General features: G+C 53.3%; 1 protein-coding gene across 1 annotated transcript; it reads right to left on the bottom strand.

Annotated features, from left to right (window-relative positions):
• Positions 1-11,583: 11,583 nt before the first annotated feature.
• LOC135284601 (olfactory receptor 14A16-like) lies at positions 11,584-12,516 on the bottom strand. The gene has a single exon (XM_064396211.1). It carries the CDS (start codon positions 12,514-12,516, stop codon positions 11,584-11,586), a length of 933 nt encoding a protein of 310 aa, XP_064252281.1.
• Between the last annotated feature and the right edge of the window lie 8,759 nt (positions 12,517-21,275).

The following is a 21,275-nucleotide window of genomic DNA, read 5'->3' as shown; positions in this document are numbered from 1 at the left end:
ACCATTGGCAAATTATGGGGCTGTTTTTTAAACCTTGAGGAAGAACTTTGCATTGATAACGCTCCACTGGTGCAGCGTTATTAATGGATGGCACAGTGAAAGCAAACTTTGGGATATCATTTGGATGCAGTGGAGTGGTAGAGAAGCAATCTTTTAGATACACAATTAGGATATCCCAATTGGCAGGAAACATTGTGGGAGATGGCATATCTGCCTGTAAGGCTCCTGTGCTCTCCATGACTGCATTGATCTTTCTTAAAATGTCGAGCAGCCTCCATTTCCCAGACTTCTTTTTTATAACAAACACAGGGGTGTTCCAAGGGCTTATGGATGATTCTATGTGCCCTTGAGCCAGTTGTTCCTGCACCAAATTCTTAAGGGCATGTAGCTTCTGTTTCTCAAGGGGCCACTGTGGCACCCAGACAGGCTGAGTGTTAAGCCATTTTAAGGCTGGCGTGGGATGTTTCACAGTCTTTAGGACAGTGGTTGCCATTAAAAATTCATCCCCACCCTGACTCCCCAAGCAGATAAAATATTCCTTCCCCACAGGTTCAGTGGTGGTGCCGTGATGTAAGATCTAATGGTAGCTGTTTGACCCTCAGGATTTTTTTACAAAGACAAGGGTACCATCCCACCATGGCCAGGCATGGTCTCACCATGGCTAGGCATGGCTGTAGGGGTGTTTTCAGGCCCAGCAAAGCATGCAGAGGTGGCTCTGCCACAGGCAGAGACAGCTACAGGGGTTTCAACCATTGCAGCATATAACAGAGGAGCTGGAATCTCACAGGGGCTGGGCACTGCTTCTGTGATATCAGCCAGTGTGGCAGGGCTTGGCGGAGTGGCAGCAAGCCCTGATCCACAGCCAGGCATCCTACCACAGGGGCAAGGCATCTCACAGCAGGGATGGCTGGGTGCCTTGCAGTGGCCGCAGTGGCAAAGCGCCTCCCTGCCACTCCCAAGCATCACTTCTGGGGTCCCAGCTGGTGCAGCAGGGCATGGGGGAGCAGCAGAGTGCCTGTTCAGTGCGAGTCTGCAGCACAGCGTCTCTCTACCCTCTGGATTGGCAGCACCATGCTTGGTTGACAACACGCACTGGTCTTGGGTGGTTGTGCAGGTTTCTGCCAGCCGGCAGAACAAGGGGCAGCAGAGCACAGAGCAGCAAAACAGCCAGGCATTGCAGGGGTCTCAGCAGCCATGGCAGGGCACAGAGGGGCTGCAGGGTGCCCATTCAACACAGCATGGCTGCTTGGGGCATCTCTGCTGCCGGCCCCAGGGACGGCGCACTCTGCTGACAACACGCTCCCGCCTGGGGCATGGCACGGCACCGGGCAACTGGGCGACATCCCACTGGGCAAATACCCCTGCTGGGGCAGCAGCCTGGTCCCAGGGGTGTAAGGGTGCTCCTCAGGCAGGTCACCCTCGCCTGGGGAGGGTCCACAGCTGCCCAGTGGCCTCCCAGCACCCTGTGTTTTCTGCATTCATCCTCGTGCCTCACTCACCCAGCACAGCATCTGCTCTCCTTGCCACCTCCCCCTCTCCCTCCTGCCCTGCTTTCGCCGTTCACCAGCTGCCATGCCTCTGCTCTCCTAACCACCCGCTTGCTCTGCAGCTATTTTATCATGTCCATTACAAGTCTCCAATGTTTAACAGCATTAATGGCAGAGTCGTCTCCTGTAAAGGCAGTTGCGAGGATATATCAGCCAGCCCACTCCCAAGTTTTTAAATCTAGGGCAGCCCCTTCCAACACGTCCAGTCCGTGGCTCTCACGTCATGTTATTAGGACTAATAAAGTCCGTTCATCATATTTTTCAAATATTTTCTTTAAAATAGGAGTCCATACCTGCAGGAGGGGGTCCTCTGTTGTCAAAGCCCCTGCTCCCATGCTGGTGGTGTCTTCCACTTACAAAAAGAAAAAGAATAAGAGGGGGGAAAAGGGGGGGGATCCAGACTGATCACGGCTCTCTACACCATTCTTTGCAGCTCAAAGGCTGCAAAGCCTGCAAAGGCAACTCCTCCTGGTTGCCCCGCAGCACTGGACGCCACTTTTCACAGTTCAAAGATGTGGGCAGCTCCTCTTGGCTGCCCCGCCTGTTCCCTGTGCTATTGGTGGAAGCTGTCGTGATCACATTGGGGTCACCAATCGTTTCAGTTTCGGAGACAGGTGACTTGACACTCCGTGTTCATGCAGCAACAGCCAGCTCACTTCCTTATATAGATAAGAAAGCCCACGACGTTAATCCTCATTACATAAGTAAGGTAATTACAAAATCAATCACATATTTCAGTTATAAAGTTGGAATTATTTATACTGTGAGACCTGCAGGCCACCACAGAGGAACAGCTTGTGAATATGTAATCACTGTGTGTGATAAAACCTCTGCTTACTTGATGTTTGGGGCACTCACATGGATGAATGATCCCCCAAGTGACCAGCACTGCATAAAGAATGGCTGCTTTCTAATACCCAAACTGTGTTAGAAAGCATCTATTTGGACAATTTCAGTATCAGTTCCACAAGGCCCCGTAGTTTCACAGTGGCCCTTTGGTTCTGAAGTGTCACAATGGCCTCAGTCCCACAAGGCCCTGCAATGTCCAAACAGTCCCCTTAATTCCATGGGGCCCTGAAGTGCTGCAATGGCCCCTTGGCTCCATGAGGCCCTGCAATGTCACCCGGGGGCAGGAGGCCAGGAGGGATTCGTTCCCCACACGCTGCAGCTCCCTGCGCCAGCTGGCACCGACACCTTCTCCCAGGCCAGCACTGCAGGGCACAGCCAGGGCTGTGCCACACTGCAGCTCCCTGCAAACCACGGCAGGGGCTGCGAGGCCAAAACCCAAGTCACAGACAGTTTCTCACTCTTTCTGTCTGTATTTGACCAACAAATGACCTATTGTGGGGTCCTCTTTCCTGCAGTCACTGCAGCACTGGGACCATACCCGCAGCTCTGAGGGAGAGAAATGGCCAGCGCTGCACCTCTGCACTGACTCAGGGATGGTGGGAAATGCTCTGTGGGGTGGCTGGAATGATGGAAAAGGGACAATTGGCAGTGCAGAGGGAAACCCATCTGGGCTGCTGGACCAGGGCAAGACATCGTTGCCCAGGGGAGATGTTGGCTGTGAAAGTCCCTCCTATGGATGCTCACGTGCCCAAGAGTCAGGCACTGAAGAGCATCGAAACAACAGAGAGGAGGATGGGGCTGCCAGGATTAAAGTGTCTCAGCTGGGTCTGGACTGGCCACACAAGGGTGAGTTATTTCTGGACACCTCAGGTCATCAGGGCAGAGATGCAACCTCCAGATGGGCTCATGAGCAAGGGGTAGGTTTAACCATGGACACCATCTCCAGGTTATCCCTGACTGTGAAACGTGTCTGAGATCAAGCAGGGCCAGGCAGGCAAAGCCCCTGTGGTGTGGGGACAATGGTGGGAATATCAATCTGGGGAGACACGTGGTCTTTGTAGTGGGAGTAGGAAATTGGAGAGCACCATTCCTAAACCACAGCAGCCCTGTCAGAGCCAGCCCTCTCCCTGCCCCGCCACTGCTGGATCAGGAAGGGCAGAGGCATGGGGGAGGGAAATGCACAGGGACTCCTCCTGGGAGAGACCTTGGGTAGTTTCCAGGCCAGGCCAAAGCACAGTCAGTGGAGAAGGCACACAGGGATGGGCTGTTTGTGTGTTCTGCCATGGCAGGAGAAGAGGCAGAGCTGCAGAGACACCCAGACCATGTGGATCCCTGCAGGAGTGGATCTCACACAGCAGCTCTCAGGCCTCTGCTGCTCACTGGTTGCTCTGGTTTGGTGTTCCCTGGTGGTTACGCCAGCCCCCCACACCAGTGCTGTGTGCACACACACACCAGTTTCACCAGTGCCTGGGCCCCCAAAGGACACAGGACCTGATGATTTGTGGTCCCCACTCCAGTATCTGGCACTTGGACATCTCTTGGTACCCAGAGCAGAGAGAGCTCCCTTGTTCCAGACAGTTCCTGGCAATGGGGGTTTAGGAAAATGCCACAGGCTGTGGGGATCAGCTGTAGGGCGTAGCCAGGGACGCACGTTTGCTCATGACCAGCTCTTTCATCCCCTTTTCCCTGCTGATTCATGTTTGTTCTTTCACAAAGCACCATGGTGCCACCCTTTCCCTTCCTGTGGGCCTTTCTTAGGCATCACATGGGAAATGCTGCACATTCCCCAAATGCCCCTTGTGGATTTCCGTCATGAATCTCAGACTCAATGCAGAACCCCCCATGCTCAACTGGCAAGGTCATGCTGGAAAGCTCTGCCATTGACCCCCTTGGTGAGTCTTTCATGAGGAGGTGTCAGAACTTTCATAAATTTGTTTTTTATCTTCTGTTTTTCAAATTGGAATGGCATTAAAATATCATCTACTGCAGCCCCATTTCTGTGGGAAGGCACAACTACCACTGGAACAGATGGTCAAAGATCCTGACCTTGAACACATTTTGGAATGGGGTATTCATGTCTATGGATGAGCTGTTTACAAATTCTCAACCTTATCACCAAATATTTCTTTCTTATATCAAATCTAAAAATACCCTTGAGCATTCTAAAGGCTATGTCCCTTTCTCTGCCACTACAGGCCTATAAAAATATTTCAATTTTTATTGGATTATGACCACAATGTTTTAATCTGAAAAGACCTTGAAAGGACACAAAAATCTTCCAAGATGGGATTGGGAGGCCTCAAGCACATGACCCAGAGACTGATGGCCCAGGGCTCAGTGGTGTGAAGACTGATGACAGAACAGGAGTAGCCTGAGAGGGCTTGAAGGGTGGTTTCAGAAATGGTAGAGCTCTTCTTCATTGGATGAAAAGCCTGAGCAAAAATCATGCCACAGAGAGTCACCTGGGGAGGTCCAGACTGGACGCAAGGAGAAAGGAATTTCTCTCCCAGGGCAGGGCTGTGGTGCAACACGTCCCCCAGAATGGGTCTGGGTCAGGCCAAGGCTTTGTGTGGGCAGGCAGAGGCAGGCAGGAGACAGAGCTGTCAGCAAAGGAAGGGGCCAGCCAGGTGGGGCAGCCGGGGGATGACGACAGCCTGCAGGGACAGAGGCGCAGGGCAGGGACACCGTAGGACAGCCTGGGCTGCACAGGGCACAGGGATGGGCAGCAGCTGCAAGGCCCTGACACAGCCAACTTGGGCAGCACTTTGGCCATGGCTGCTGGCCCTGGGCCTGAGGCCACGAGGGGACAAGTGACCCTGGCAGCCCTGGGGCCTCATTGCCTCCTTGTCCCTGCTCAGCAGCCTGGCAGGGGCCGCCCCACGGTCCTGCCCTTGGCATTGCACATCCCCACATCCCAGAGCCCATCCCGGGAAGAGCCCTGAGCAATGAGGGAGGGACAGGATCTGCCTGGCCAGGGGCTGGGGCTCAGGCCTTGGCCCTTTGCATTCCTGAAACACATCCAGGTGTGCTCAGCACCAGAGACACCTTTGCCTTGTTTGTCCCCACCTGTCACCACTGCCTCCAGTGTTCTGCTCTGCCTGGAACCTAGGGACGCTTTCTCAGTTGTGTCCCTCAGTGGGACCCATTAAAACTTTAAGAAAGTTCAGAGTTTCAGTTTAACTTTGAGTTCCTGAAAAGTTGTTTGAAAACTCTCTCAGGGACCGAGTCTGATGTGAACAACACCAAAGCCCTGAGAGGGTCATTAAAGTTTTCCAAGTCCAATTATGGAGAAATATTTCAAAGAGCTTGTAAGACATACACATACCTATTTTAAAGGGTTTATTTTATTACATTTCTCTTTAGATCAGAGGTGACTGCAGCATTCTGTGATTGATATTGATCCAGGGTCTCTCCTCAGGAGCTCTGGCCTGTTCAGAGAAGCTGTGCCTTGAGCTCTGACCCAGTGTCAACAACCTTGCTCCACATTCCCCAGCCCCATCCTGTCTGTCCTCACTCACCTGGGACCTGCTGTGCTTGCAGAGCTGGCTGCACTCAGCCTAAGAGGGGTTTTCCCTTTTAGTCTTTTTTGAAGCAATCAAAAACTCCTGAGTTTCCCCACTGAACACAGACACACTCCTCAGGTGTGTGCCAGCCCAAGGTGCCACCAAAACCACTGCAGGCTGCCCTGGGCCAGCTGTGAGGTTGGATTATCAGCCCAAGCTGCACTGGGCCACTGCAAGGGGCTGTGGCCATGGACGCTGCCCTGACCCCACTGCTGGGTTTGGCTGCCACGGCAACCGTGAGACATTAAACTGTGCTTGGAAACACTGGGGAGGACTGGGACATACTGGGGAACACTGGAACGCTGTGGGAGACACTGAGACACACTGGGAGTGACACTGGGGGATACTGGGACAAACTGGGAACACTGGGGACACAGTGTAGAAGACTGGAAGGCCCTGGGGCATACTGTGGATGACAATGGGAGGAACTGGAAGGGACTAGGAATGAACTCAGGTGAATTGGAAGGGACTGGAGAGGCACTGGGGTCGTACTGGTCTGTACTGGGGATGAACTGGGCTGTGCTGGGAGGGACTGGAAGGGTTGAATGGGCTATTCCCACCTCCACTGTCTCCCCTTTGCCGATGGTCCCGCCAATCACAGCCAGCAGCCAATCAGCGCAGGGATTGGGGTCTTGGGAGCAGTGCCTGGTGTCAGCGCCATCTTTTATTTTTGCCTACAACTCCCATCATGCCCTGCGGCATGGTAGAGCCCCATTGGAGCAGGGACTACAACGCCCGTCATGCCCCGCGCTCCACAGACCCCACCCCGGCATCCGCCCCCCATCTGTCCCTTAAGTGTCCCCCAGACCCTCCAGGATCCCTCAGTGCCCCTCAGCGCCCATTCGGGACCACCCAAAAGCGTCCCCGGATCCCCTGAGTGCTCCCAACCCCACAGATGCCGGGTACAGCCACTTCTGGGAATTCATCTCCTCTCATCCCCCGCGGCCCCGGAGCCCCTCAGAGCACAGTCCCGCACCTAAAACTCGTGCCGTGCCCCGCGCCCTACAGAGCCCAGTTGGAGCTCCCCAAGCGCCCCCCAGGTATTCCCGAACCAGTTACGTTCCCCCCGAGGACCTCAAGTCGCGGCTCGGACCCTGAAGTGTTCCCCAAGTGCCTCCCTGAACCCCTAAACGCCGCGGTCCAGCCACTTCCGGGACTACAGCTCCCATCATGCGCCGCGGCGCACGTACAGCGCTCTTCGAGCCGGGACTTCATCTCCCGTCATGCCCCGCCATCACCAAAAGCCATTGCAGCTGCGCCTACAACTCCCGTGGTGCTCTGCGGCCCCGTTTAACCGTATTATACCCGCGCCTACAGCTCCCATCACCCCCCGCGTCCCAGAGAGCCCCGTTCGAGCCCCCCAAGGGCCCGCCCGGACCCCGAAGGGCCCCAAATTCCCCTCCCTGACCTCCAAGGGCCCCTCTGGATCCCCAAGTGCTCCCCTGGACCCCGAACTGTCCCTCAGAATCCCTGAATGCCCCTCCAAGTGCCCACCCGGCTCCCCCAGGTGTAGTCCATACCCTCAAGTTCTTTCTAAATTCCCTCCCCAGACCCACAACTGCCTCAAATGTGCCCCAGAAATGTCTCCCTGGACACCAAAGGGCTCTCCCATGCCCTTGTCTGAGAAAAAGATGATAAAAATGATGACAAAATGACTGGACATATTACTAATTACCATAAAGAGGAAGAAATAAATAGCCAATAGACCTTAATTAATTAAGGAAGGGGATTGTGCTACATAGAACCAAAGAACATTAATGTTCTTGGCTAGTAAAAATGTATAGATTTTTTATGCAAATATAAAAACTAGGTAAGAAAAACCATTGTTAATATTATAAATGAAAATAAATATATACATAATTAAATAATCACACAAAATAATGTGTTACAGAATAAAATAAAACAATAAATTACAGCAACATTTTTTGATATTTTGGGATGTCAGTCCCAGGTGGGTTATTACAGACATGTTGAGGCTGGGGTGAGGAGCAGGTTGTCGAAACAGGGTCAGCCCAAAAGGGGCTTGTTCTTCTCCGTGCCCAGACCTCCTAAGGAGACATTCACCATCAAGATCACTTTGGGAATGCTTCTATCACCTCTTTTCTGAACTGAAAAATAGAAAACCACCCATATCATTAAATCCAAACGTCATGTGTTTGGTGCACTTTGACATCTTCTTCCTTAGCAGAACTCCAAACTGACTCCAATCACTGCACAAGCCCTGGAGACGTGAAGACAATTGAAGGGAGACAAAGAGCTCCTGAGGGCTTTCTGTGTTTTAATCAGCCCCACAGTGGATTTGGAGCTGGGTCCAGGAGCCTCAGGCACTGAGAGAAGGATGAAGAAGCTGCTCAAGGTGTCAGCAGCAAAACTCCAAGTGCCTTGGAGCATGACTGGGCCCCAGTGAGGGCAGGGAGAGCCAAAGGCTCCCCAGGGACTGGTGTGAGCAGATCCTTGAGGCCAGGAGTGCGGGGAGCCCAAGGCTCTGGGCAGGGAACTGCAATGCTGAGCAAGGCCTGGGCTGGCTGGGGGAAGTAGAAAGGCCAAGCCCTGAGCCCAGCCTGGGCCAGCAGGGCCTGTCCCTCACGGGTGGCTCGGGGCTCTCTGTGGGGCAGGGGGATGTGAGGGGCAGCAAGGACAAATGCCATCAACCTGCAGCCCCTGCCAGCCTGGCCAGGGAGGCTGAGGGAGAGCCAAAGTGCAGCCCCTGCCAGGAAAGTTCCTGCTGTGGGGCCTCCAGAGGCGCTGCCCGAGCCCAGGGCACAAAGGCCTGGGTGCCTGTGGCCCTGCCAGCCCTGCCCAGCCCTTGGCCATCTGTCCTGCAGGCTGTGCCCCCTGTGCGTGCTGCTCCTGTGCCCTGGCCGGCTGCACTCGCCCCTCTCGCTGTGCCCCAGCATTTCTCAGCCAGCGTTTCTGTGCCCTCCCTGGGCTCCCTGCACCCAGCGCTGCCGGCTCCTGGCACACAGAGCCGGCCATGGCCCAGCCTCACGCTGCCACACCTCGAGCACCACAATTCCACCCTGGCAGGGACTTTGCTTTCTCCTCAGCTCCAGGCTGAACCTTCCAAGCTGCACTTTGGGGATGTTTCCTGCAATTCCCACTCCCAAAGAAAGCTCTGTCTCCTGCTGTTCACAAACAGAGAAGGGCTGGTGGGAGAAGTGCTGGTCGGAGGCTGTTTGGGGCACAGACACCATGAAATTATTGAGTTGTTTCAATATTCCGAGAAAGAAGGAGGGGCATCAATAAATCTTCTACACTGGACTTTTAAGGGCAGACTTTGGCCTATTGAGAATGCAGATTTGGGGAGTACCAAATCAGGAACTGATTCTTTTAAGGGAAACAGTCCGTTAAAACAACGAGTTCCAGGAAGGATGGAAACACTTCAAAAACGAAATCTTGAAGGAGCAAGAGTAGGCTGTCCCTTTGTGGAGAAAGATGACACAATCTGGGTGTGAGTGTGGATGTGCTGGATGGTAGGAGGGCTCTGCAGAGGGCCCTGGACAGGCTGGATCCAGGGCCCAAATCCAACACGGTGATGTTTAACAAGACCAAGTGCCAGGTCCTGCACTTTGGCCACAACAACCCCTGCAGCACTACAGGCTGGGGACAGAGTGGCTGGACAGCAGCCAGGCAGAAAGGGACCTGCAGGGACTGATGGACAGCAGGCTGGAAATGAGGCAGCAGTGTGCCCTGGTGGCCAAGAAGGCCAACAGCTTCTGGCCTGGATCAGGAATGGTGTGGCCAGCAGGAGCAGGGCAGTGATTCTTCCCCTGTGCTCAGCACTGGTTGGGCAGCACCTCGAGTGCTGTGTCCAGTTCTGGGCCCCCCAATTTAGGAACTACATGGAGGGGCTGGAGTGTGTCCAGAGAAGGGCAACAAGGCTGGTGAGGGATCTGGAGCACAAATCCTGTGAGGAGTGGCTGAGGGAGCTGGGGTTGTTTATCCTGGAGAAGAGGAGGCTCATAGAGACAAAGTGGTGTCAAGACATATGTTGGACTTAATAATCTCCAAGGACTTTTCCAACCTGGCTGATTCTGGGATTCTCTGAAACCACCCTTGGAGCAGTTGCAGGATGAGCCCTGGGACTCCTCTTCAGAAGCTCCAGCAGCCCAGGTCCCTCAGCTTCTCCTGCCAGCCCCAAAGCCCATCCTGTCATTCCTGCAGAGCCTCTGCAGCTCCTCCTCATTGCCCAGAACAGGGAGCCCCACAGGCAGACACAGCAGCCCAGATGTGCCCCCCTGGCCTGGGTGCCTCTGGCAAGGGAGCAGCAGGAGGCACTGCAGGAGCCTGCAGACAATTCCTGCAGCACTTGGAGGATGATCCTGCTGCCCAAGGGACGTTCCCATGGAGCCAAGTCAGGAACTGCAATGGGGAGTGGGGCCAGAAAGGAAAGGGCAAACAGGGATGGGCTGTTTCCAGGGGATAGACAGAGGGACCCAAGGAGGCAATAGGAAGAAACCTGGATAAGGGATGGGTATAGAAAGCAAAGATGAAGCAAAGGAAATGCTTGTGGCAGTTTGGGGGTGACTGCCAGGCAGCCCTGGCTCTGAGCAACAGTGTCTGCAGTGGGACAGGAAACTCCCAGCTGATGGGAACAAACTTTCTGGCTGACTGCAGAGGCCAGGACAAAGCTGAGTGGTTTCCCTGGTGTCCCCCAGCTCTTCCTGGCCCCAGGGGCTGATGACATTTGTGCTCCCTCAGGTTCATGTCCCCACAGCAGCAGCATGGGGGTGCTCCTGCCTGCTCTGTGCAATGCAAACAGGGGCTCCTGAGCCAGTGCTGCCGTGGCTGTGCCTGCAAGGATGTGGCACCTCTGTGAGCTGGAGGAGAGGCCAGGGCTGCAGAGGGGGGATGTTGTTGGCAGCTCCATGAGGATGCCCTGGGACGCTGCCCTGGGCTGTGCAGCGCACTGGGGATGGATCAGCCCCTGCTCTGCTGCTCCTTCCCGTCTCCCACAGGGCCCTTGCAGAGCCCCAGCCATGCTGTTTGCCCCCAGCCTGCCCACGGCCAGCCTGGGGCTGCTCACCCTGGGGCTTTTCTGTGCTGAGCATTGGCCTGGCCGTGTTCTTGAGAGAGCCTGGGCAAGGAGCCTTCAGCCCCAGGGCCTGGCCTGAGGCGTCAGCGCTGCCCCAGCAGTGCCCATGGCCTGTCCCTGCTGCAGCCCCGGCACTGCCACCCCCAGGACTGTGCCCGGCCCCGAGAGCACTCAGGCCCTGCAGCAACACCAGGGCCACCAGGGCAGCGGGGCAGGGCCACGGCAGCAGCACTGGCAACACCAAGTGCTGCTGCTGCTGCTGGGCACAGCTGCTGTGCCAGCAGTGATCTGCCCCAGCTCTGCACACAGACATTGCTGCTGCAGCTCCAGAGAAGGCAACCAATGGGCATCTCTGCAGAAAACTTAGGTGTGAGATGATTTAGTTCCTTTAAAACAACCAAGAGCTCATTGACACAGTCTGGAAAGTAAGAAGGGGAGAAGCAAATTGAGAAATGGCACAAAAAATTATATTTCTTTGTGGATAATATGAAAAGATTTAAACAAAGAAAGGGAACCTCCAAACTGAAACCAACAAGAAGTATCAAAGATCAGTTTTATTAGATGTTATTTGTAGAAATTGGCCAGCAGTTTAATGTTCCTGAAAGCATCCAGTCATCAGTCTCCACACTGCAGCCTTGAGCTCCTGGTTCCTCAGGCTGTAGATGAGGGGGTTCAGGGCTGGAGGCACCACCGAGTACAGAAAAGACAGGACCAGATCCAGGGATGGGGAGGAGATGGAGGGGGGCTTCAGATGAGCAAATGTGCCCGTGCTGAGGAACAGGGAGACCACAGCCAGGTGAGGGAGGCAGGTGGAAAAGGCTTTGTGCCGTCCCTGCTCAGAGGGGATCCTCAGCACAGCCCTGAAGATCTGCACATAGGAGAAAACAATGAACACAAAACAGCCAAATACCAGACACAGACTGACAGTGAGAAGACCTAGTTCCCTAAGGTACGATTTGGAGCAGGAGAGCTTGAAGATGTGTGGGATTTCACAGAAGAACTTGCCCAGGGCATTCCCCTGGCACAGTGGCAGGGAAAATGTGTTGGCTGTGTGCATGAGAGCATTGAGAAAGGCACTGGCCCAGGCAGCTGCTGCCATGTGGGCACAAGCTCTGCTGCCCAGGAGGGTCCCGTAGTGCAGGGGTTTGCAGATGGACACGTAGCGGTCGTAGCACATGATGGTCAGGAGGCTTAATTCTGCTGAGATGAAGAACAGAACGGAAAAGAGCTGTGCAGCACATCCCATGTAGGAAATGATCCTGGTGTCCCAGAGGGAATTGTGCATGGCTTTGGGGACAGTGGTGCAGATGGAGCCCAGGTCGCTGAGGGCCAGGTTGAGCAGGAAGAAGAACATGGGCGTGTGCAGGTGGTGGCCGCAGGCTACGGCGCTGATGATGAGGCCGTTGCCCAGGAGGGCAGCCAGGGAGATGCCCAGCAAGAGGCAGAAGTGCAGGAGCTGCAGCTGCCGCGTGTCTGCCAATGCCAGCAGGAGGAAGTGGCTGATGGAGCTGCTGTTGGACATTTGCTGGGGCTGCACATGGGGACCTGTTCATGGAGAAAGGACAGTGAAGAGTTAGAGGAGATACCTGTAACCAAAATCAAAGCCATTTCCCATACAACCTTCTCTGTAAAACACATTGATTAATTTAATTATAAATTAACAAGCTTCTGTGTTTAAGAGTTCTGAGGTTTTGGTTTTGAGTTCCCCGTACGTCTCGCCTGGTATTCTTTGATATCAGAAACCCTCAATTTTCTTCCTGGCCTTAGGGAGAACAGAGCATGTTCTATGAGGGAAAGTGATGAGTGGAGAGTGAGGGGAGATGGTCTGTCATTCTGATGTGTTCAGAGTCTCTCTGGGCTTTATTCCTTCACAGGTGGAGGGGGATCACCTTCCCATTCCTCCCCTAAAATGTCACCAGGTGCTGCTGAGAGCAGATGGATCCACCACAGCCCAGCTCCACATTTGTAGACAAGGACTCACTTTGCTCATTTCACCAACCCAACAGCATTTTCAGTGTCAGAACACCTCTGCCTTTACCCAGCAATCTTATCAATCAGAGATGCTCTAGGACAGGTTTGCACCTGGATTGAATCTCCCAGCTTGGACTGAAATCTCAGGGAGACTTCCAAGTGTCCTTATGCTGGCATTGGATGAAGGGAGATGCAGCTCCTTGCCTGGCTGCACTGACAGCATTGCCCAGAGCCGGGCACTGGGCACAGCGTCACCCTGAGCCAGCTGTGCCCCCTCCCAGAGCCCCCAGGGCCGAGCAGCTGCTCCCAGCCCTGTGCTCTGCAGAGGGAACTGGGCCCGGGGCTGCAGAGCTGCCCCACGGCTCTGCTGCAGCTCTGCCTGCACAGGAGGGGCTTCACGCCTTGGAGCCCCGGCCCTGAGGGCAGAGGCTTGGCTGGGGGACAGGAGGGAGGGGGCTTGTTCAGAGGGAGGGGCTGCACTGGAGGGGATCCTGTGGACATCTCTGAACTCTCCCTGCCTCAGCATTGCTGGGTTTTGTTTTCTCTCCTTCCCTGATCTTCTCTCTGCTTCCTGGAGATTTTCCTCCTGCAGGTGTTTCCCTGTGCCTGATCTGTCTGTGCCAGCACTCACAGACCCCAAATCTCTGTGCAATCTCCTTGGTCCTACAGAATGCTGACTGTTTGCAGGGCACTGCAGAGTGGCTGAAAGCACATTAGGGATCTCCTGTGAAAATACACAAAAGTAACAGTTCAGGTGTCTCAGGCACTTCTCATAATTAATCATTAATAATTCATAATCAATCTTTATATTTATCCCCACTCCATGCCATTCTCCAATAGTAAGAAACAGAATACAATATCTTAGCAAATTTCCTCATATTTATCAAAACCCTTGTCTTACAAATATTCTATGACTGTTCAGAACCCCTAAGCTTGCCAGAGCTTCATGAGCATTTCACCTCCCCTGCACCAGAAATACTCAGAGTTGTACTCACAGAGTCTGCAGACATTGGGATGTTCCAGCTTTAGGAGATGGCTCCAGGAGCTGCAGCTGCATTGTCCTGCAGCCAGAGGTTCCTGTGCCAAGGGCTGGCAGTGATTCTGCCCCAGGCACTTCTCAGCACCTTCCCAGCCCTGACTGATTGAAGCTCTCTGTGCCTCTGGGCTGTGCCCGGGCTGGCTGCAGGCAGTGCCCCAGCCCTGCCGGGCTGGCAGAAGAGCTGCTCATCAAGAGAAATGTGCTTTTGAAGCTCTTCTTGCTTACCAGGAGCTGCCTCTGTGCCAGGAGCCCAGCCCAGCTCAGCAGCACAGACACAGCACAAGGACTTTAATGACCCTCTGGGGCTTTGTGCTCAGGCCCTGAACATCAGTCCCTCAGAGGCAGCTGAAGAAACCTCTCCAGAACTCCAAGGCAGAATCCAACTTCAAAGTTTCTTGGACTTTTAATGGGTCCCACTGAGAGACACGACTCAGAAAGTGTCCCCAGGCCCCAGGCAGAGCAGAGAACTGGAGGCAGTGATGACAGGTGGGGACAAAGAGAAGCCAAGTCTTGGTGGCCTGGGGCACAGCAGGGTCTGTGCCAGCAAGGGCTGGGAGGAGACACCTTGTCCTGAGGCCCTGGGGCCTCCTGGCACAGCCCCAGCCAGGCTGGGCACTGTCAGCCCCTTGTCCTGCCCTCAGCATCCCCCCCTAGCCCACATCCCAGTGGCCTCAAGGATCTGCTGGAAGGAGTCCCTGGGGAGCCTTGCTCAGCAATGGCCCTGGGGGCTCCTGAATGCTCCCAGGGACTGCAGGTTTTTCAAAGGACTTTGGGTTTTGCTTTTGCCTTGGAGTCTCTGAGAGCTTTGTGGAATCATGGCCTCCAATTATCTGCTTTAAGGAGTCCCTTGAGATTCTTTGTCAGTAGCAATACTCAGTGGGGCTCAATTAATACTTCAGGGTACTTCAGTTTTTTAGGCTACTTTTTGTTTCCCTTTTGATACAGACTTTAGGAGAAAGATTGTGCAGTCACAGCCTCCAATTATCTGCTTTAACGAGTCCCTTGAGAGCTTTGTACTGACACTCTGTTGGGCTCGTTAATACTTTGAGGTAGTCGAGGTGTTTAAGGTACTTTGGATTTTCCTTTCCACACTGAGTCGATGAGAGGTTTTTGTGCCATCCTGGCCTCCCATTCTCTCCTCCAAGGAGTCCATGAGGAGCCTGTGTTGGGGATGGACCTCAGTGGGACCTATTCATGCCTCGAGACACTTTGGGGTTTTCTTCTGATTTTGACTTCTGGAAAGGTTTGTGCAATCTCCTCTCAGGCCCTGAGGTTCAAGGCCTCAGCTTCAAATGCACCTCAGGGCTCATTAGGATCAAACAAGTACTGACAGACCATGGCTCTCTCTTGATTTCCCTCTCCTCTGGGCAGTTCATCAGGAAGATTTCTGTAGTGGTTTTGGTTCGCCATTTTGAGATTTCTTGGAGAATGGATTAATTAGTTTGGTGAGTTCAGTGTTGGGTAATTTCCAGTGAACTCACTAGAATAGTCTTACTCATTTCCTGCTGGGAGATAGGATTAAGAGAAAGGCAAAATAGGCTCAAAACTTCAGAAGGGTATAAAGATAAGTTTATTAATAGTAACTGAAAGATAGAGAATTCAGAATCAGAAAAAAGCTTTCAAAACGCTTGTCTCCCTACAACCTGTTTTTCCTTAGTGACAATTTAAGGAGACAAAACATAAAATTTTCAGTTTGTTTGCCACCTCTAGAATAGTCTTTCTTCAGTTCACTTAGGGAGAGGAGTCTCTCTTTCAGGCTCTGGAGACATCTCCATAAGAAAACAATTCTCTCATGGCTCTCAATTTCCAGGAATAGCAGCCACCCAGAATTACATGAAGTCCCTCCTGTTTTTTCACAGCTTTCCCACAGCTGTGTTTATGGGCCATGTCAGCTTATGGAGCATTAGTTTAAAAATGAGTTGTTTAAAAGCAAAACTTCTCTTCATCCATTCTTGAAATCATCTCCAAGTCTGACAACAGAGGTCTTCTTCTCTCCCTGAGGGCAACAGGTCTCATCAGTCTTGCCGGTTTCAATGTTCAAACTTCTCATGGGATCACAGCTACTTCAACATTTGCTTCCTTTAGCATGGAGGCCTTTGCTGAACAAGTCATCTCTCCATACTTTTAGTGAAATATAGGGCAAAAGAGAGCCTGATGTATCAATTACATCCTTCTCCATAGCTTTACAAGAGGATTTCATCCTCAAGATCAAGGACACCTACTCATCCCTCCCATCTGGGACGCAACTTCCTCCTCACAGATCTCAGTTCCTCCTCTATGTGCCTGCACTTTGTCCTTTTCTCTCCCTCGAGGGAGGATGGAAGCACTGAAAGAGTTAATATCTCTCCCGGGGCCTGCAGATGGTTCCGTGACCCCGGCCAGCCTCGGTCCTTGCGGCCGGAGCTGTTTTACGATGGAGGTTTCTGCAGCGGCTGTGCTGGGGCTGTGTCAGGATGGGCCGCGCTGGGGCAGGGCCAGGATCTCAGCAGCCAGGCCAGAACACAGCAGCAGCACGGCTGGGGCCCATGGCTTCTCCTCCCCCTGCCCGGGGCTTGCGGGTGAACCCCAAGGGTGGCAGAATCTTGGCCGAGCCGGCCCGGCCCGGGGCTGCTCCTGGGGCCCGGCGGATCCTGGCTGGGCCCGGGCTGGCGGCGGGGCAGGGCTCGGTAGCGCCCAGGTGTTGGCAACCGCAGCCATGGCCCGGCCCGGCCTCGGCCCCGCGGCCTCCCCTGCCCTGCCCGGCAGCCGATGAGGCCTGGGGGCTCCCTGGGAAGGGGCCCGGCCCCACGGCAGGAGCCGCCCGGCCCGGCCCGGCTGAGACGGGGGCTGGGCCAGCCTTGTTACCTCTTTGCTGGCCAGAAGGGAAAGAGACCCTCCCAGGCTTTCTCATCTTTAACATGTGTCTTCACAGAGGTGTGTACAGTTTCCTTAGTGGTTTAACAGACTGTCAATTCTCAAAGCTAATTACTGATTGGTTTTTTGTCAGACAGAGCTGAAACTGCTAGCAGCTTCTCTTAGGACATTACTTCCATGATGCAAAACCACCAAAACAGCACAGAGCACAGAGCTCCTTTGTCCATATGTAGTGCTCATGCGCCCAAGGTTTCAGAACCTCTCCTTGGGAGATCTCTGAGCCCTCTCCAAGGTGTTTCCAAATGAAAATATTCAGCTCATGGTCAAAGAAAATCACCAGAGGACAGGGCCAGCCTGACCTGTCTGTCCTGGCTACTTTTGTCTGGGAGCCATCCTTGCATATATGGAAATTGAGAGGCTAAAATTTAATTTTGGCCATGGTCCCTTGGCTGGAAGGCCAGTTGTTTTCCAAAGGAACGAAGGAACAGAGCCCCATTGTTTCAGGGGCAGATGAGAGGTGACCACCTTGCATATGGGAAAATTTTTTAGGGAAAGTATCAGTTTTGGCAATGGGCATCTAAAAAGAGGGATGGTTCTTTTTTGTAGCATGGAAAGCAGGAGCCCCAGTGTTGCAGGAGCTGATGAGAGGCAGTCCTTGACATCCCAAGATCAGCCAGACCTGTCAGGTGGCCCCTGGGAGGCCAAGCCAGCCAGACCTGCTTCATGTTCCCTTGGTTCCATGGGGCCCCACAGTGTCCCAAAGGTCCCTTGCTTCCATGAGGCCCTGAGGTCTCATAATATCCCCGTGGTAACACGAGGCCCTGAAGGACCCTAATGGTCTCCATGGTTCCATCAGGCCCCACAGAGTCAAAATGGTCTCTGGGTTCCATGAAGCCCCGCTGTGTCACCATGGCCCCTTGGTTCCATGGGCTCCAGTGGTGCCACAATGATCCCCTTGGTTTCATGAGGTCCCCACAGTGTCCCAGGGATCTCCTTGGGAAGAAAAGAGCCAAGCCCCAGTGTTGCAGGGGCAGTCACCAGAGGCCAAGGCCAGCCAGACTTGACAGTACTGGCAGATTTTGCCTGGGAGCAGCTCTGGGATATACAGAATTTTAGAGGTGGAATCATAATTTCAGACATGGACACCAGGAGGAGAAGGACGGTTCTTCTCCATAGGAAGGAAATCACAGAACACCGGTGTTTGAGGGGCAGATGAAAGGTGGTCATCAGAGGCCTAGGCCGGACAGACCTCTCTTTCTTAGTTGCTTTTGTCTGAAAAGAACCCTTGGATATAGGGAATTTGTGTGGTGGAACCCCATTTTCAGCCATTTCTGTGTAGACAAGAAGGATGGTTCATTTCTATAGGAAGGAATGCACAGAACCCAAGTGTTTCAAAAACAGAAGAGGAGAGAGGTGGCTCCTGGGGTCCAAGCCAGCCAGACCTGTTTGTCCTGGCCGCTGTTGTCAGGGAGGACTTTTTGGATATATGGAATTTGGGAGGAGGAATCTGAATTTTGAGCATGGACACCTGGAGAAGAAGGACAGTTCTTTTTCATTGGAAAGAAAGCACCAAACCCCAGTGTTTGGAAAGCAGATGAGAGGCAGCCCCCAGGAGGCCATGGGCAGCCAGACCTTTCTGTCCTGGCAGCTTTCACTTGGGAGCAATCCTTGGATGTACAGAGTTTTGGAGGTGCAATCCCAGTTTTAGCCATGGGCAACAGGATCAAGATGGATGTTTTTTTCCTGTAGGAAAGAAAAGTGCAAAGTCCAAGTGCTCTGGAAGAAGATGAGAGGTGGGCACCCTTAAGCCAAGCCAGGCCTGTCTTTCCTGGCACCTTTCATCTAGGAGCTATCCTTGGATATAGGGCATTTTGGAGGTGGAATCTCCATTTTGGCCATGGGCACCTGGACAGGAAGAAGAGTTCTTTTCATTAGGAAGGAAAGCACAGAGCCCCAGTGTTTCAGAGGTAGATGAGGGCCAGCCCTCAGGAAGCCAAGGCCATCCAGACTTGTCACTCCTGGCAGCTTTTGTCTGGGAGTTATCCTTGGATAGGGGGAATGCTGGAGGCAGATGTCCAATTTTGGCTATGACTGCCTGGTCAAGATGGATGTTTTTTCCCATAAGAAAGAGAAGCACATGGTCCCAGTGTTCCAAAGCCAGATGGGAGATGGCCCCTGGGGGGCCAAGGCACTGTCACTCCTGGCAGATTTCTTCTGGGAACAATCACTACATATAAGGAAATTTGGCAGAGGAATTCCAGTTTTGGCCATGGGGCCCTGGAGGAGAAGGACAGTTGTCTCCCATGGGAAGGAAAGCCCAGAGCCCCAGTGCTTCAGAGGCAGATGAGAAGCAGCCCTCGGCATGCCAAGGTCAGCTGGACCTGTCAGGTGGTCCCCAGGAGGCCCAGCCAGCCAGACCTGTTCCATGTTCCCTTGGTTTTGTGGGACCCCACAGTGTCCCAATGGTCTCCTTGGTTCCATGAGGCCCTGGAGTGTCACAATGTTCCCCTTGCTTCTGCAGTGTCACCATGGCCCCTCAGCTCCATGCCCCCTCACTGTGTCACAATGGCTCCTCCGTGCCACTACGGGCTTCACAAGGTCACCATGGACCCTTGGTTCCTTGGGGCCCCTGAGTTTCACAATGGTCTCCTTGATTCCATGAGGCACCAGAGTGTCGCCATGGCCCCTTGGTTCCATGAGGTTCCGTAGTCTCACTGCGGTCTCTGTCAGAGTCTGGATGAGATCGATGTTCCGAGACACCTCGGGATGCTCGGAATGCCCGTGTGGGGCCAGGGCTGGGTCAGGCCTTGGTTTGTGGTGGGACAGAGCGCTGCCCCCAGCCCTGGTCTGGCAGAGCTGTCAACCACACAGCAAAGGCGCAATCACACAACAACAGCTGGTGCCTACCCTGACTCTGATTGGCCAAGCCACTGGCAGTCCCACCCCAGGGGCGGGCCCATGAAGGCCCAGGGGGTTAAAAGCCGGAGCACGAGGCCAGCCCATGCTCTGGATCCTGTCTTCTGCTGGGGTTCCTCTGTCAGCAATGCTGGAACCCAAGCGGTTGGTTCCTATGTGCCTGTCTCTCTATAGATCTTCTGTCTTTCTGTTGTTCTCTATTTCTTCTCCTCCTAATCCTACTGACCTGGAACATTTTTGGGTAACTTAACGCCTTAAGGGTTAAAGGTTTTTAGGATAAATTTGTGAGAATACAGGGCACAGGGAATATTTCTCTTTCTGCTCTGAGGGGTCCTGACCCCCAGAGAAACACTGCCTTTAACCTTCGTCCACGGAGAGGACTTCCATGACTTTGAGATAGATTAGAATTCACCAAAGTATGAAATAGATAATAGAGAGTAGTATAGTATGTCACTTGGGTGAGAAATTTAGGTTTTGGGATTTTTAGTATGGTGTAGATAGGAAGCAAGATGAAGGAATTTGGGTGTAGTTCCTGCCTTCTTCTTCATCTCCTCCATTTTCTGCTGTATTGGTGGAACAGGGTGATTGGTCAAGGAAAGTACAGTGCGAGCTTTTGTGGACAGTCAAGGGACGAGTTATTGGTAGATAAGTAGAAATAATGTCCATTTGAAGACTTTCTTCATCCAGTGGATAAAGACACTTTAACAGACCTTGAAACTGTACATTTCAGGACCATTTTGTGGTGCTTTTCCAGCCCACTGAGCCTGGTGTGGACAGTCTACAAAACTTCAGATAAAATAACAATAAACAAGAAGCGGAAGACTGAAAAAGTCCAGTGCGTCTCCTTTTCCCTGGCACAGAACTGCTACAGGAGGGTTTCCCCCATCCCGGGAGCCCCCAGAAGGGCCCAATATAAAACAAACATCAATAACTGGTGCCCTGACAATGTTTTTAATAAGTTGTTTTTTCCATAAAGTTGGCTGCTGAAGGGTGTTGTCTTAATTAGCCAGGCATGTGAAATGTGTTGGTGAAATGACCAATGAAGTCCACCTGTAGCAAACCAAGGTATAAAAGAAGAGGAGTGAATAAATGGGTGGATTTTAGCCCTTAGCCTTCTGATCTGAGTCTGTGTCGTCTGTGACTCAGCGGTGACATTTGGGGATCTGTGCGGCTGTTGGGGATCCTCTCTGCACGTTGTGACCCAACAGGAGCTTCTCCAATAAACTTTGCCTGAAGCTCCCACTGTGCCCATGACAGGAACCCCTGTGAGTATCTGTCACATCCTGGCTCTTTGGCAACCCGGGGACTCCTGGGATGTCACCGTGGAGCCCCCGTGAGAGCCTGTGACAGATCAGTGCCTTTGCAGCCTTGGGCACAAGGGCAGAGTGCCGTGCTGGGAGCTGTGCCAGGCAGAGCCTGAGGCACCAAAGGCACCTTGGCAGCAGCAGCTGCTTGCAGGGCATGGCCAGAAGCCTCCCTTGGCAGCCCGGCCTGGTGGCCAG

The sequence above is a fragment of the Passer domesticus genome, chromosome 21, assembly GCF_036417665.1.
Source record: "Passer domesticus isolate bPasDom1 chromosome 21, bPasDom1.hap1, whole genome shotgun sequence".
NCBI lineage: Eukaryota > Metazoa > Chordata > Aves > Passeriformes > Passeridae > Passer > Passer domesticus.
The sequence above is the reverse complement of the archived record's forward strand: the minus strand, read 5'-3'. Positions and strand labels throughout refer to the sequence as shown.

Coding starts and splice junctions, on each gene's coding strand:
- LOC135284601 (XM_064396211.1), bottom strand. CDS start 12,516: ATGTCCAACAGCAGCTCCATCAGCCACTTCCTCCTGCTGGCATTGGCA.